The sequence below is a fragment of the Electrona antarctica genome, assembly GCF_951216825.1.
Source record: "Electrona antarctica genome assembly, chromosome: 9".
Classification (NCBI taxonomy): Eukaryota; Metazoa; Chordata; class Actinopteri; order Myctophiformes; family Myctophidae; genus Electrona; species Electrona antarctica.
In genome coordinates, this window is record NC_136790.1 from 30,547,953 (window position 1) to 30,566,009 (window position 18,057).

Sequence of the window (18,057 nt, forward strand, 5' to 3'; positions counted from 1 at the left end):
TAGGCTCAGATTAAGACTCTGTTTTGTAAAGAAAGAAAATGAAAGAAAAATGTCGACCCCGTCATATTTGTTTCCTTGTAAAATTAATTGTAGTTTGTGGATTCAAATAAGAATTAAAATGTGTGTGTGTGTGTGTGTGTGTGTGTGTGTGTGTGTGTGTGTGTGTGTGTGTGTGTGTGTGTGTGTGTGTGTGTGTGTGTGTGTGTGTGCGCGCACGCGTGCATGCGTGCGTGCGTGTGCATGTGTTGACAAATAAACAATAGCCTATGTTCCAAACAATGGACCTATACATTGGACATATAGCATGCCTACTACTCTGTGTACAGGTGACAATATCATTATGTGAGATCCCTCCGCCTAATTTACTTTCTCCGCAAGCCCATGCACCTGTCTCCACACTGTCTCTCCATCCGCCTCTGGTGCATCTTCTGTGCCGACTGAGCAAGGGGAACTACAGCAAGCTCTCTTTACAACACCTTGCGCGTCAAAGCGCACTTTTTGTCTGCGAGAGCTGTCGATTCTCGGAGACAGATAGACAACGGTGAGGATATTGATCAATGTTCTCCGCCTAATGTGACATTTTCATAGAGCACTCGAAATACGAGCTGAAGCAATGGGATCGTTTGGAGTGATAATAGGGATTTTACATTACATGGGACTTTATATTCAACTTAATGCCGCTTTCAAGACGGTTGGACACGGCGAGATAGACAATCATGTCTCTGGAAATGGTAAGTTTCTCAATGCGTCTAATTTGCTGGCGTCATGGATGCAAAAAGTAACCCATAGATAGCCTCTTATTTGCTATGATGTTGATCGAGTGACTGGGTGGGGTTGACATCGTGTCTTTCCGAGTGTGGTGATGCGATCTTTGTGTTGATAATTAAATGTGAATTTCGTCCTACATGTGAACGATTCTATCTTAATCTAACAGTTTCAATGGCAACGCTGTATATGCTGATATATGTCGGCATAAACCAATATGCTACTTAAATAGGATGAGGAATCGGCAACAGCATTCTAGATTATTCACATCATAAAACTTCTGAACATGACACTTTTTTTAAATAATAGGCTATTTTTTGTCCCATTTTTTTCTGCAGGCGATTTATAATATGGCTATGAGGAAAATAACTCGCAATTTGTGCTTTGTCACATTTGGATCATATAGCACTTATTAATATAATTTTAGGATGAAATAAAAAATATGTCGTCACAGCCCTGTGCGGACGCAGACTACCATCCAAGTAAAACTAAGCCATGTCCACGCATAATCCGTTCAACTCGAAATGGTCAAGATTATAGGATGCAGGCAGATGGTTTCTGAAGATTATAACGGAACAGTTTAGATTAAATTTGAGATGTTGTTGAACATGTGCAGGTTTACGTGCAGTGGATTTACTTATACTATATAGCAGCCTACCACATTTTTCATTGGACATATGTAGCTTACTGTACAGCGGTGCGAATTTCATAATGGGCTGAGTTGGCTCAAATGTTTAGTTTATTGACAAAGCAGTAGCCTACAGTACATTGCTACTGTACCTCAAGATTTAAAAAAAAATGTGGGTCCATATGACTTCAAATAAGGAAGCAGCATGAGAGAGACATCACCAATCAAGCCTTTCTACCTGGCTTCATATTTTTTTTAAACCACAAAGACCTGGTATCAGGGTAAAGTCCAGTGGAGTGGACCCAGTTAAAACAGCCAACAGTCAGATTCATCTTTAAGGGAAGACTATATCAGAGTATTCCTGAATGGAGCCACATCCTGTGTGGCGTCCAACAAGTGTAATATTGACAGGTGTTCAGATGATGATAAGATAAGTGAAGGGGTGTGCTCTGGTAACTGCATGCCCAGTTGCCCCATATTAAAGATTAGCTTGTTCTAATTGGAAATGCAAATTGGCTTTGGGTTGACAATTTCTGATTATGTAATCATGATTATTAAATTAGTAAATGAATTGCTTCAATAGACACAAATAATATTGTGGAGTAAATTGCATTTTGAACCTGTATTGAAGATAGCCTATAGCTGCAGCCAAGATAACACTTATGCCTAATAGCTATAGATGTAGATGTTTCATTAAGGCATATTGTCATAATTAATTTGCGCTATTTAGTGTATGAAATAGCCTATACTACTAATAATAGCCTGCTTTCATGTCTTTCATGTCTTCAAAGATGGTGGTGGGTTTTATTTTGCCAGGAATTATGTTTGTTGTCACAAACTCAACATGTATTTATCCAATATTTTCTTTATAGCATAGTTTTTTTTTGTTATTATGTCTAATGACGTGTACCCAGCCCAGCAGCAATTTTATTCTGCATTTGAAACAACTGCAGACTTTCCAGTGATTTAATTTGATTGTTTGTGGTAAGCACTTCATTGTGTCTCACCAGTTGTCCCACGAGCCTTCTCTGCTTAGCAAGTTAGCTTTAGATCAATCAATAGAAATGAGTGTGGGGTATTATGGTTCCAAATGGATTGACTATGTCGAACAGGTTAGAGAATCAATTAGCACACACTACTCCCAAGGGGAGTTAATTAAAATAGGCTGTAATCGCTGTGTTTCTTTGTCCATATCCTATACTGGCCACAAAGAAGAATGCCTCAGGTTATGGAGACTAATAAGAATGAAAACTCATTTCATAATGGCTACAGTCTACTATAGATTATTTTTCTTCTTCTTTTTTTTTAATTAGGATACAGGACAATCTTCATCTAAAAGGCCTTTTGTTTTCAGGCTTGGAGGAAAGTGGTTCTCTCTCACCAGAAATGAGAGCAGTATCCTTTGAGGTTAAATAATCCCCAGGGTACTTTTGTTTTTATCAGGCCAAACTGTGGTTGGCTGATAAATTGTCCAGCCAGAGCAGAGCTAAGCCTTCATGTACAGTAGAAGCCTCCTATAGATGCGACCTTCCAGAGAGATGTTGTTAGATTCAGCCCTGGCTGTTTTTTTGTTTCAGATACAGAAACATTTTTTTTTGTGAGATTTGGCCCTTACACTCCAGTTCCCTATTTAGCTGATGTATGGTAAACACCCATTTGCCAATATGTTAAATTACATTTTGAGTAAGAAGAAAACAATCGCATCAGGTAGAGAAGATCGAGGCACCGGCTATACATCACATGCATTGTGTCTACTGTAAGTATGTTTCTCATCTGTCAGTATCAATGGGTCAGGTCTCACGTGGTTACACTCACACACACATTGAAGACGGTAGGAAGGAAGTTACAGTAGTATGACTGATGTGTGTGTGTGGCACGTGTGTGTGCGTGTGTGTGTGTGTGTGTGTGTGTGTGTGTGTGTGTGTGTGTGTGTGTGTGTGTGTGTGTGTGTGTGTGTGTGTGTAAGCGTGCACACACGTGTGTGATATCCTTAGAGGCAGTATAAGGCAAAATGATGATCCCATGCTTCATTTCAAATCCATTCTCCCAATCCCTGCACTCACAGCCTAGTAAGATACCATTCTTTGGCATTGCTGTTTGTTGTCGTTATCTGTGTACACCACAGTCTGGAGGCATATACCAATTTATTAGGCCTCCAAAGTATCTGGGACCCTCTGCCAGTCCTCTGCTTGGTGTCGTCTTAATGAGGACGGCCTGCCCAGGCAGTTTGCATTGGCTTTCAGTTTAATAGAGCTCTTACTGTGCGCCGGTGGCCAACAGATTGGACACTCACAGTGTCACAGAGGAGGCCCCGGTTGTGGTCCCAGTACGAGAGGGATGGAGAAGGATGGCTGAAATGCTCCAGAGATGCTTTCTGGCTGGAGAGGACACAGGAGATGGAAGAGTTCATGTTGAAACTTGATGGTACTTCTGACATGTTTCCTCTGTTGTGCAGCCTGTAATGATGTACAATGTACAGTATACAATACAATACTATACATATATACATACATACATATATATATATATATTATATATATATAGAGAGAGAGAGAGAGAGAGAGAGAGAGAGAGAGAGAATTATTATCATAATTTATTTTTGCCATGCTGTACTTTAGGGCTTTATTATATTTTCTTTACATTTCTTTACATTGGTAATGTTTGCGAACATTGGAGTAAAACACATTAAAATATTCCCCCTAAATATTCCCCCTAAATCTTTTTAAATTATTGATAGTACAGTAGGTAGACAGGAAGTTAGGTAGACAGGAAACAGGGAGAGAGAGAGGCCGTCATAAATCTGACATTTGATTAATTTAAAGACAGATATCGGCTAAATGTGTGTATCCAAAGATGCTGCCTTGTGCCTTTCTATCTCTAGATGTTGAAACCATGACATCTGAGTTTGCGGCAATAGTCGTCAGATGCGTTCCCTTGTTCCAGTGCCAAATGAACAGCTCACAACCTCGGCTCGGCTTAATGAGAAGCACTTTAAAATGCTAAAATACCTGCAGAGAAAGAGGGGGAAAAGACATAATTTGCTTTTTGGGTGAATGCTCTAAGGGAATTGAAATCCCCGGCAGAAGTAAAGGCAAGGAGCAAGGAGGTACAGGTCCACTGAAAGTGACAAGTATAGAGGTGAGCCTGGGGAATGTGTCTTTGTGTGGGCTCTTATCTGTTCCACAGTGTGGATGGAGAGCACTTCAATAGGATCACCTCCAGCAGCTGAGAGGGTCAGCGCTGATAAAAAAAAAGGAGGAAAAGGGGGATATTTTATAAACATGGTGAAATACCCTGACTGTGATTTTGTAATCCAGAGGTTGTGGAATAATCATTTCTACATGATTTGATGCATGATAATTTTGGTGGTATGAATTCACTTAAGAGTTGACATGTACTACAGTAGTTCATTGTTACCATTGGATTTTGAGATCCTGTCATACAGTATTGGCGAGGCCAAGCTCCACTTGCACTTGCATTTTTAGGATATAGGCTATAATCTAACAAAAAAGATAGAAAGTCAAAAAATAAAAATAAACAAATGTAAAACATTTTTTTCTGGAGGCCTATTTGACTGCATTAAAATAACATGTCATGAGAGAGGAGGAGGAGAAGAAGAAGAAGAAGAAAAAGAAGAAGAATAGAATAGCTCATAAACAGATAATAACCATTAGAAAAGGCTTCTCCACAGCAGAAATCTCTGGAACAACTTGATGTTAGTTTTATCCCCAGAGAGTTCTGTTGGAGGAAAGTGACGAGTCTTGCCGATGGCTCCAAGCACCAGTGTTTGGTGTCAAGCCAGACTTACATTGGGGTACGACGAACAGTATTGGGAGGCAAGGCGGAAATAGCCTCTGAGCCTTCTGTCCCAAGGGCTATGAAAAATTCACTCTGGAGAGCCTACCACCTGCAACAGGCAGACAGCTGCTTGCTTGATTATCGGCCCCTTTCTTATTTCATTATTTTACCTTCCACCTTGAATGGAGGCTGAAGGTCTCGCAGCAAGCGATTATTTCCCCAAGGAGACCCCTGTCGGCTCGCCCCACCGCTGATTCTGAGACGAATAGACTATTATTGACTTCCTGGTGGATTCCCAGACTAACAGTATTTATTTTTGTTCATCAATGTTATTGTGATTTTTTGTTTTAGTTTTTTTTCATATTTGCTCAGAAGCTGTCGACAGCAGGAACTGTGCCTTACAACAGTCCCATATCAAATTAAAGAGGGGATGATAGCAGGATTCAAAACTGCTGAGGCACAACATATTGGTCTTTCTCGGCGTAGAATTTGTAATTGGTGTTATACAACATTGTAGCCTATTACCTTACTGTTAATGAGGAGATAACGCAATAAAAACAGACATGGTCATGCAACACTGGAATTGTTTGATAAATGATAGCCTACAGAGCATGGAGGCTTGTTTTGTTATATTACCCATAACCCTGACATAATAGTGCTCAGGCCATGTTTGCTATAAGCTATATCGCCGATATGTCATGCACACATGACTACGACCAGTTAGTTATGTTTTGTACATACACATTTAAAGCTTTTTAAGATCATGATGAATACTGTATGTGCAGTGTGTCTCTTCATTACAAGTGCTGATTATTGTTTTATCCACGATTCCCTTGGGGCTTCACTGATTATTAAAGCCATTCATCAAATTAGTGAAATACCTCCTCCCACGGGGACTCTGCAGGCTATTTGCATTCACCTTGGTAAGTTATTTAACTGGCATTTTATGACTTCGTATACTGCCTTTCAGTTCCCAATGAATCATTTTCTTTGTTTTATCGCCTCTGGATGTGACACAAATGGAAGCAATGTGTCAATGACCCTTTAATTTTAATGGCCGTCCCCTTGGGGTGTTACTTTTTTGTTGAAATTTGTATGTAGGCTACTTAGCCTATAGAGATTTCTGTAATGCTGCTCAGTGCGTGTGTGCTACTTAAACCAACACTAACAATGTTCTTAAAGGACGACTTCAACCTATCTTCATATAATTGGTCCTCATTATGCTCATGATAATATGGTACCTTTTCTTTTTTTTCTTTTTTCTTTTTTTCCAAAAATATTTTAAAATGTTGATTTTTATTTTTGTATTAATGCAAGAACAATGGCTTCCATTAGCGCATGCTAACTTTCTATTAGCTTCAATTTCCCATAGATGATGTTACTGGCAGGTTTCTGAACTATCCACATCCCTCCTCTGAGACCATAGACAGAGAAGACAAAGATGGAGCCATATTATCATGAGAATTAGTGAGGACCAATTATATGAAGACAGGTTGAAAATGGGTGAAATCGTCCATTAAATAATTGTTGCATAACAATGATTCATCTGTGTTGAGATTTATTAAGTCTAAAATTGTCCATGCATGTTAGGGATGAGCAGTATTATTTCAGCATTGGCATTATGATGTACTCATATTGTGCAGTCACATTGCAAAGGATTCAATGTAAAGCAAATTAGGCCTACCAGTTATGCTAAAACTATTTGACTTACTTACTAAAACGACATCTAGAAAATGAGCAACATTTGCATTTCCAATTAATTTAGAAGAAACACTGTCTTGTCCATTCTGATAAATAAGGAAAGAAAACACGTACGGTCTTACGTACGCACACATGCAGGCATGCAGGCAGGCAGGCAGGCAGGCAGGCAGGCAGGCAGGTAGGCACGCACGCACGCACGCACGCACGCACGCACGCACGCACGCACGCACTCACACACACGCGCGCGCACACACACACACACACACACACACACACACACACACACACACACACACACACACACACACACACACACACACACTGCATGCACAGCAAGTCATGTTGAGTCAACCTGAGTATTGAACAACTGCCTTATGTACTGTATCAAAAATGTTTTAAGCTGCCTCTCTGGCAAATGTCATTTTCATCATCCATCCCTATTGCATATTTCTTTGATCTATATTCTTCAAAGCAGGTATATCAAACGTGAACAAATTATTCTTTGAAACATAAGAGCTGTAATGACTCCACTAGAATGAGAAAAGGAACAGGAAGATGCTTTTAAGTCTGGTTTGTCAGGCTTGCATGAAAAAGGCCTTAGAACTTTAGCTCTAGGACTTCTTGCAAATGCACATCAACACAGGCCATGCACACCAACCCCACAACCCACCGACCCCAAACATGCACAAAACATTACACTGCCTGGATGATAAACTTGCCTGTAGCCCATACTAATTGGCCGTGTGCTTTAGCCATACTCTCACTGCAGAAGTTCCCTCTTGGGGGAGAGAGGAAGAGAGAGAGAGAGAGAGAGAGAGAGAGAGAGAGAGAGAGAGAGAGAGAGAGAGAGAGAGAGACATCGATAGATCGACCCTACAGACTGAATTAATCCATCTTATTTTTTACTCATTCAGATAAAGAAAATTGATAATAAGAATGGAATCTTTTGAGATTGACCAGTATTAGATTTGTTCATGTACTATATGTAGTTACAAATACAGTACAATGTAGCTTTGGTTTACTTAATTATTTTCTAGTCTTTTAATTTTTAATGAGTCTTCAGTGGGTAGCAAGCAGCCGTTCCAGTGTTGTCATGGTCACACTTGTATGACTGCTCTACAAGCAATACAGTGAAAAATGCCAAAGAGAGCCATTTTAAAAATGCATGTGCTTGCATCTTCAAATGAGCATCCTCCTACCATAGCTAGGAGATGAGTATGCCACTACTGCGACTGCCTTTATGAAAATGTATACAGTACATAGAAACGGCAGAATCAAACTGCAGACTCCACCAGCCCAATAGCAATAGATTTGAGACAACACGCCAGACTTTAGATATGTCTGTGTAGTGAATATTCACTTTAGGAGTGCGTGGCTGGCTTGGTTCAATTCCATACCAGTTTTCAGCTGAAATCTTTACCAGTCAGTCGAGCCTGCTACAGTGTTGAGTTAGCACCCGGCCAAGGTTGGTTGATTGATTTCTGGTGACTCTAATTTGATTTAAGTCGGGTAAGAGTTTGCCGAGCCGTCTTGTCCGGGCCTGACGTCTGCACAATGCACGTTGCGACACAGGCTGTTTGTCAACAAGTCATGTCTCACTGGCGGGGAGTGGAGGGTGCCTGCATAGCCAGCTGAAAGGCAATTTGACAGTTGTCAGATCGATAAAGCAAAGAGTAAGACAACGAGGCAGGAAGGCGGAGGGCTTGTCCAGACTACAGACCCAGCATGATTTCCTGGTGGTAATGATTTGAGATGTGTTTATGGAGGTACAGTACATGTCTTTGTCCGCTGTGTGTGTGTGTGTGTGTGTGTGTGTGTGCGTGCGTGCGTGCGTGCGTGCGTGCGTGCGTGCGTGCGTGCGTGCGTGCGTGCGTGCGTGCGTGCGCGCGTGCGTGCGTGCGTGCACACACTGAATGTTCACTCATATGTAGGGTATTGTGCCTTGTGCCATTGAAACTGTATAATGAATTAGAATATATGCAGATAAGATATAAGATAAGAAGTTATCTGAATATGGTTTTGTGTGCACCTTAACCCATTTTGGCCTGACGTCAAAATGTAAAGAAAATGTCTTCAAGATCCTGACAGTTTTCTGAAAAACATTAAGTTTCTGTATCAGTGGTGCTCAATATTTCATGTCAAGGACCCCAAAAATTATGCCTCCGCCCCCCGCCCCCCGCATCTGAAAATATGTTGTTCCAGGGACACCCCCCCCCCCCCCCCCCCCCCCCAGAAGCAAGCAAAGATTTAAGTTCAAATGTTCACTCTGTAATAATATATATTCAAAGATTTGAGATTTTGCTAAAAATCGGCATCATGGTGGCGCTATAACAGGCCGTTGTGGAAAAATTGGGGCAGAGGTTCGTCGTTGGCATCCAGGGAGTGTGTGGGCAGAGTTTGGCATCGGCTGGGCCATCGGTGCCAGAGATTAGCTGTACGCAGACGGACGGACGGACGGACACACAGACGAACGGACACACGGACGCATGCACGGAGTGCAAAACATACTCTCTCCATGCCTTCGGCTGGTGGAGACAATAAGAAGCAAAAATTCAGATGTCAAAAACATTAATGGGGAATAAGAAATCCCATGACAACGAGTAATGTATGTTATCTCTACAAAAGCCAGTCATGTCCTGGTAGTCAGGTGTGGTGGTGCATTTATAGAAACAAGACACAATACAGTACGAACAGAATGTACTGACTGTAGCATTATCTCACACCTTCAGCTTGTCCAAAACACTGCTGCAAGAATGCTAATGGTCCCAAAGAACCAGGAGCATACCCCTGTCCTGGCTTCCTTGCACTTACTGCCTATTCATTTTGCAATTGATTTTAATATTGCACTTAGCCTTTTACTTTTAGAGCATGTCTTGGACAGATCCTAGACATTATAATTACTTATGAGCCTTTTTGCAACCTGTCTGCCGTAAATCTTCTTATTGTTGTAGACCCCTACCTCCCAAACACAAGGTTGCACAGGTATGACAGTGGACCTGGGTGCTGCAAGTGCGTCGCTCAGTGTTTAACACTTCAAATGGCCATACTTCGGTGACCATTGCTTTTATCAGCGCAACATAGGACTAGGTTTGAAGACTGTGTGGCGGCTTGATCATCTTTTAAAGCCTGTCAGATTGCCAGACTACAGCAGGCTATGCTGCACTACATATGTCTGCGATGTAAAACCTTTGCATACACAAGCTGAGACATGATATTTGATCGTTGGCAACATTCATGTCAATTTGATGCCAGATTGATAAATGCAAACAATTTATCAATCAAACATTTGAAGTGTTTTGGTCACTTCAAATGTAAACCAGACTTAAATAACTTGAATTACCCTGTTGAAATGATTTCCACTTTAAGGATGATATCAAAGGGTACTTTCCTGTGGTGTAGCCCCCTAGAGTGGTAGTGCTAATTAGAGAAGCCCTTTTCTCAGAGGAATAGATGGGAAAGGCTGGAAAAAAAGAACGTACCGCAATTAGTGGCATAATGGCGGCTACTCTGCTGCTGTGGTCTGCTTCCCTTCCACTGTAAAATCCTGAGAGTTCATTTAACTCTGACAGTCAACAACGTTCTCTCAGAGTTAAATGAGACACTCAGTATTTAGCTGTGTGCACCTTGTTGTTGATTTATATTGTGCACACGATGAAGATGTGTTTGAGCAAGGAGTAGTACGACTTCATGGCCAGATCTTGCATGTTGTGGGTGGTCACAACTTCAGTAAAAATCCCAGTTCTTTTTCCTACAAAATATTTTCCCCTCCCCCCAAAAAATACATTCTTTTAATGAAACAAACAAACAAAGACATCTAAAAAATTCCATACATTAAAAAGAAAACTATAATTAAGAAGTAGTGAAAATAGCCGATCTACAAGCTCACAATGTGGTGCGAAGTCTAGAGGTGTGTTTTGAGCTTGTAGATCTGCTATTTTCACTAGTTCCCAGGCAAACGTCTAATTTCTCTTTTGGGTCTTGAGCTACAACGTTTGGGAACCACTGATGTAGTGTATAACATGTTAAAACTCAAACCAGAAAAGACCCCAAAATAATGTATTGTATGTAAATAACAAATAAAGAACAGCCTATCCAATAATATACAGGACTTTCAACATTTTCTTTTTTCCTAATCTGTGCGTTAAAGAGGGAGTGCTAGAATGTTTGTATTTTTCCAGTTTTTCATGAGGTGACAGCACTTCATTAGACAATGGTGTATTAACTTTGTATTTAGGGTTTCTTCGGGGAGGCTGAGCCCTTGACAGTCAAACGGGCCAATGAAATATACAGCAATATCGTGATATCACACTATGAGCCCCTCCCCTAACCGCTCCCCCTTTATCATACAACTACAGCTGTGGGTGCGGCTTCAGTTCAGGTGGATCACCTCACCACCCACCAGGCAAACCAGGCATACTTAATGAACTGGTGGGCGTGCCCACATAAAAAAAACATTTTAACAAATTCTGTACACTTTTTTGAAAAAAGTATACCTCCTTATATAACAATAAGACCTGATGATCATGTTTTAGAGTGGTTTTAGGCACTCCATCTTTAACAAAAACGAGCAGCCTAATGCACCTGTGTGCCTTTCACCAGCATATTCTGGTGCTAGTGGAGAGATAAATCAGTCGGTTGTCATTATACTGTCATTATTCCTGTGTATCTCAAGGCCTATTTCATTTCATGAGGTAGTGTGAGAAAAGCTCTATGCCGAAGTTGCAGAGAGCTGCAGTGGCCTTGATCCACAGTATGACAGATAGAAACACTGACAGAAAGCTTTGCTGTCGCTGTGGCAAAGCTCCTTAAAAGTCCTCTAAAAGGGCTCTCGACAAACAAGTGTGATCGAGGCAATGCACATTAGTAAAAAGCCAAGGTACTGTATATCCTATCACAGAGTATGGAGGTACATATGTACATGGTTATAGCCTATAAAAAGAATGTATACAGAAGTAATTTCCTTAATATTGTAGCCTACTGTATATACTGTAGTCGTTTAAGATTGTTGTTATACAGTAGGTAGTCTCGCGTTGCCTCTCGCAAATGCTTTCATCATACAGTCTGGAGCAATGGAAGAGCTGTCATGAGTAAACTATAAAGCGGAAGTGGAGCCTCCTCGCCACTTCCGTTTCGTCTTTACAGTCGCGCACATTTATCCTAATATAAATAGAAATCATCTAAGCATATATAGCTTGTTGCTTAGCAGAAAAGGAAATAAAAAAAATAAGCTCTAAAGATAATTTAAAATATATTTTCGTGAACAGAAATGGCAGCTTCCAGGCCTGGGCCGTGGCTCAGCAGTCCAGGCACCTTGGCTGGCAATCCAGTCTGGCAGTGTGCCGCGGGTTCGACTCCCAATCCCGACGGCCTTTACTGCATGTCATCCCCCATCTCTCTCCCCATTTCCTGTCAGTCTACTGTCTGTCCCTCCATAAAATAAAGATAAAGATGTCCATTCTTCTACTGATGTACAGGAGGTCTATTGCTGTTTGCATGTTGTGAAGACATATTACAGTGAATGTGAAAACAAAAATGGGAAACCTATAGATTTACCTGTCGACAATGTATTTTCCTCACTAGCTATCATGTCAAACCTATGCGTAGGTATTGACTTAGGTATTGGCAGTGCGTTCACCATTGAACGCCCTGCCCAGATACTCTACCTTAACCATACCAAAACCATGTCTAAACGTACAAACAGTAAACTGCCTAACCTTAACTATTAACCCACATGCAGACTTTACCATATTAATTAACAGAACCTAAACTTGACTCAAATATAAACTTTACTATACTTTCTAAAATGAACTAACAAATTAGTTCCATTCAAATTGACCAGTCCAGGACATCTATAATTTACCTTTCTCGTGAAACAAAAAACACAAATATAATCCCACTGTGAAATGCACACATGCACCGGAAAATCGATAGTTTGTTTTCTCACATTGAAGACCTGGGTTTGAATCCAGGGTTGTTGCATAATTTCTAGAAAACTTTTACACCCTTTTTTTTGTTGTGTCCTCCTCTTCATGCTACATTAGTCATTACTGATGCTGAGGCAGTTTGCATAGAGACAAATAAACAATCACAGTTAATGCTGTGATGGATTGAAACAATAAACACAATTAGCAGCTTATACTTTGCCAAAATCATTTAATAATATTGACCAAAACCAGAGCAGGACACCCACCACGGGACTCAGGCAATCAATTAATACAGTTGCAACCTATTAATGGCAAGTATTTCATACAGCTTAAGTTCAAGAAATCTGAACTATCCCTTTAATGCTGTTGATATTATATGTAATGCAGACAATCTCCTTTAGGTTTTACTTCTGGTCATGGTTTTTGTCATGTTGTTCTTTCTCTGTCTGTCAGTGAAAGAAACCTGCCCAAATGGTGAAAACTGTCTTTTCAAACACAATGCATAGTGAGTGCAGGTTAGACTCTGGATGCTGCTGACATCACATTAAAAAAAAATATATATATATATATGGTATTTCCCCTGCATCTTGACCTGGGTATATCAAATTATACTAATAATTAACTTTTTTGCTAATTATAACCTTTGATAGTGGTGCTGAAAAAGACTCACACATCTCTCTTTTGCCAATATTGCTTGCTACTGTATGCTGTCAACACTCCAGAATGCTAAGCAATCAGGAGTGAGGGATAGCTAGCGAACTATAGCTATACCCCCCCCCCCCCCCCCATACACACACACACACACACACACACACACACACACACACACACACACACACACACACACACACACACACACACACACACACACACACACACACACACACACACACACACACACACACACACACACACACACACACACACAGGATATGTCTCCCAGGATTGCTGAACACCTGCCAGAGCCACTGGGAACGGGTCCAGGAGATGTAGTGAGCTACTTGGAGACTGTTGGAAGCATCTCTTTATACCAGACAACAGAGACCCAACAAACACAGACTGCCCACTCAGCAAGAGGAAGCAGAGAGAGAGGGAGAAGGGGATTTTGAATTGGCGGTGGTTTAAAAAAAAGGGAGAGCGGTGAAAGTGAAAAAAGTCTTGGAAAGCTGTAATAGGTAGAGTTATTAGTGATCCGAAGGAGTAGTGAGAAGTGAGCCCCCAAAAAATGGGCAATGGAGAGTGAGAGAAATAATACAGATATTGAGAGAATGGGGAACAATAGGAGAGGTGAAGGAAATAGCAGATCTTTGATTGATTGATTGATTAAATACTGTATTAGTCATGTGGTACAGTAAGACATTAGAGCGAAACAGTTCTGGGGTCTTGTTTCCATTGCGGTCCGCTAAGTGGCACGCTATGTATAAATGAGGCTTAAATAAAACTGTTATATTAACGGTACATTTAAAACTACCTAGCTGGAGGTTCCAATGTTATTCAGAAACTGGCCAGCATGGAGGGAGGTATGGAGATACAGTACTCACACACACAGAGAGAGAGAGAGAAAGAGAGAGAGAGAGAGAGAGAGAGAGAGAGAGAGAGAGAGAGAGAGAGAGAGAGAGAGAGAGAGAGATACAGCAGGAGAGACAGAACAAGAAAGGGACACAGTATAAGATTTCTAGAGACACAGAGGGGTGGAAAATTCAGTAGAAAAAAAAGCTTGACTTTGCAGAAAGCTGGTCTTACTGAATGGCTGGGGAAATGGAAAAGCACAGAAATTATACCTTGCAGCTAAGCCTGTCCTACTGTACGACTGCCGGTGTCTTTGAGGTTTGTCTGTGCATGCAGCTGTGTCCTTGACTTAACTTTGAGGAGGCTTCACACACTGTGGCCTCAAATGATCACCATTAACAAGACTGGCGGAGCAAGTTTGTTTTATCATTCCTGCAACTACTGTACTGGCTTTACATAATGCATTCACCTGTATGCAGTGGATATGTTGTGTATAGAGAGAACATTGTTTATTTTTTCCTTTACCAAAAATCTGTTACCTCTTCACATCTACGTACATATAGGTCTATTTCCGAAAATGTGTCCTATGCACCCACAGTTTCATCTAAATGCTCGAACCCGAGCTTCCCCAGAGTTAGCGTCCTTGAGCAAGACCCTGAACCCCTAATTGCTCCTGATGTGCAGGTTGGTGCCTTGCATGGTTTCCTCCGGCATCGGTGTGTGAATGTGTGTGAATAGGTGAATGTAGTGCACAATCTCTGTAAAGCGCCTTGGATAAAGGCGCTATATAAATGCACCATTTACCACAAACATTGAATGCCATTGACATTGAATGATGGGACGGGATTAGGGAGAGAGTAGTCTCACATGGTCAGACACACCATCTTTGTTATGAATTGTGTCCATATTTTGCCAGACTAAAATTCCAGTGAAGCTTCTGATTGGCTGGGCTGTAATTAATGTACATCCATCGGTGGTTGGTCTAAGGATGTCTTTGGTTGGTCTGTCACATGTGAGAGGAGATGAAGTTTGCACACCGGTCTTGAGCTCCAAACGTTTATTTCATTGAAGAAATACAACATTTCGACCCCTTTGGGTCTTCAGGAATGGTCTGTCACAATTCTCTCTTTTTCTTTTCTTTCCCATTCCTTTCCCCTCCTATGCACATCTTTGTGTGTTTGTAGCACGGAATGTGACGATTTGATTGGCTGATGTATGATGATATGAGTGTCCCTCACTTCACATGAGCGTGATTTTTTTTCTTAAACCACTTTTCAATAGATATCGGCTGGGATTAGAAGGGGCGCTATAGCCCCTCCTATATCCAGCTTTTGGTGTGTGTGCACAAACTTTGTCCTACACAAGATTTTACAGCATAGTGTCTGAGCAAATAGACATGGGGCTCCATTTTTGGCGCCACCGTTTCCCGCGACACAGCCCGCAAGTCAGCCGCTGCTCGAAGATTACGAGTATAGGAGCTTGCTCTGTCCCTAAATGGTATTTTGGTCCAGCGTCACTCGCTATCTATTTTGCCGACACCGGTATTTGCGCCTAGAGGTGTGGTCATGGGCGTGTTGGCACGCTTTCCCCTAAATTGCTATTTTGGTCACACACATTTTGGAATGCGATAGTGGAGTTTAAAAGCACCCGTAAGCCGTGCCAAATTAGTTTGGTAAAGCGGCGCGCACCTCAATGGAGATGTCCAGGCACAAATCAGGCTGCCTCATCTCTCCTTATTCTCCTATTGCATCTCTATAATCAGCAGAAGTGAGTGCCTGCCACTTCCTTGTGTTCATTGTGTTTATATAATTGTATAGTCAAAGAAGCTATTTGTGCCAGGCGTTGTGCCAGGCGTTGTGCCAGGCGTTGTGCGGCGTGCACGATTCCATTTTCATTCAGTTCATCACCCCATAGCGCAGCAAATGGGGTTTAATCCGATTTACCGAACTTTCCTTTTCGCTTCATACCGTAACGTAGAGACGGCCTACACGCACGATCTATATACCAAATAAAAGCCCTAATTTCGGAGTTTACATAGAACTTTGAAATGAGCGAGATTTGAGTGAGTTGTGACTCAATGAAAAGACGAGTGTTACTCTTCCATGGGCTATAGACCGTAAGGCTATGAAGCAATATAGAACTGGGCATAACAGGAAACGGATATGGGATCTCTTAAAGGCAATGGCACGTGGTCGGTGATTGGTTTAATTATTGTAACGCCCAAACCACACATATGCATAATATAACGGGTAACGGAGGTGTTTTAGGGATTAAGACAGGTAACCAAAATACCAACGTTAGTAGGGGAACACCCCTTCCCCACTGCTAAATCCACAAACAGTGTATTTAGAAAGATTGTGTGAACGACAACGCACATGTGCGAGGAGCAAGTATGGTGCAGAAGGAGAGGCCAACTCCAAAAAAAAGAAAATAATTCAGAATATCTTTCTTGTTTACACGTCATAGCAATCCGTCGGTTGGATTAGTTATGACGTTCCCACACGTCGTATGGTCTAAATGGGTTAAATGCCATTGACAATGAAGGGAAAATCGGGCAATCAAGCAAATCGGCTAACCAATCACATAAATTCAGTTGTTCATGAGATGATGTATGATGATGTAAAATGATAAGAGCGCCCCTCACTTCACACGGGTTTGATATTTGCTATTTTGAAAAACATTTTTGAATATTAAAAATAGCCAATCTACATGCTCACAACGTGTCGATGTAGATCGGCTAGTTGAACTATTCAAAAATGTTTTTCACAGGTCTCCACCAGGAGGATGTGTGTGGTGTTTGGCAAAATTTTGTTCATTTTGTTGAGGAAATGCAGAGCCAGATCATTCATAGCATCTCTGAGGATAGAATTCTGGATGAGCAGGACATGTGCAGCATTTTGTACAAAACGGGCCACTCCTGAAATCCAACAGGCTTGTCTTGATCACATGACTACAGAGATCATGTGTACCGATTTGCGTGAGATTTGGATGAAATCTGTGCCCTAACATAAACAATGTGTTTTGCAGAAATCGGCCTCATGGTGGCACTATAACCGGCAGATGTGGAGGGATGCAGGGAAAATGTTTTTCCATGGCCTCTAGGGAGTGCGCATACATAAGTTGTATACAGATCGATGCAGTTATAGGTAAAAACAGGAATTGCCCTGTTATAGCGCCACCGTGAGGCTGATTTGGAAAAAATTTGTGGCATGTCGTCCTCTGCCTAGTGGAAATGTGCGTGTATGATTTTGCGGAAAATTGTTTGTGATTTGTGGCATTTTGTTCGAAACGGACCAATCATGTGAGCTTTGGAAGCAAATCTTAGCCAATCCGGATGGTAGATGGGAAATGGTGCAGATCCGTGTTGATCACATGACTATGGAGATAGTGTATACCGAATTGTGTGATGTATGGATAAAATGTGTACGAGTAATCTGCAGAAATGTGTTTTGCCTAAATCGGTCCCATGGTGGCGCTATAACAGGCCGTTGAGGAATATTTCGGGCAGAGGTTCGTCGTTGGCATCCAGGGATTGTGTGTGCAAAGTTTGGCATGGATCGGGCCAGCGGTGCCGGAGATTAGCTGGTAACGGACGGACGGAAGGACGGACGGACACATGCACACACGCACACACACACACGGACGGACGGTGTGCAAAACATACTCTCTCCCCATGCCTTCGGCCCGGTGGAGACAATAACTACTGGACATTTCATAGTGTGTATACAGTAA

The 18,057-nt window shown here is 41.6% G+C and overlaps 1 protein-coding gene across 1 annotated transcript in view; it reads left to right on the forward strand.

Annotated features, from left to right (window-relative positions):
• Positions 1-613: 613 nt before the first annotated feature.
• Positions 614-18,057, forward strand: part of vstm2lb (V-set and transmembrane domain containing 2 like b) — a gene marked incomplete at both ends in the record, with an annotated part of 29,962 nt that continues 12,518 nt past the window's right edge. Inside the window, one exon of the mRNA XM_079509164.1 lies at positions 614-731. Coding sequence (XP_079365290.1) covers positions 614-731 — 118 coding nt within the window. The remainder of the gene's footprint in view (positions 732-18,057) is intronic.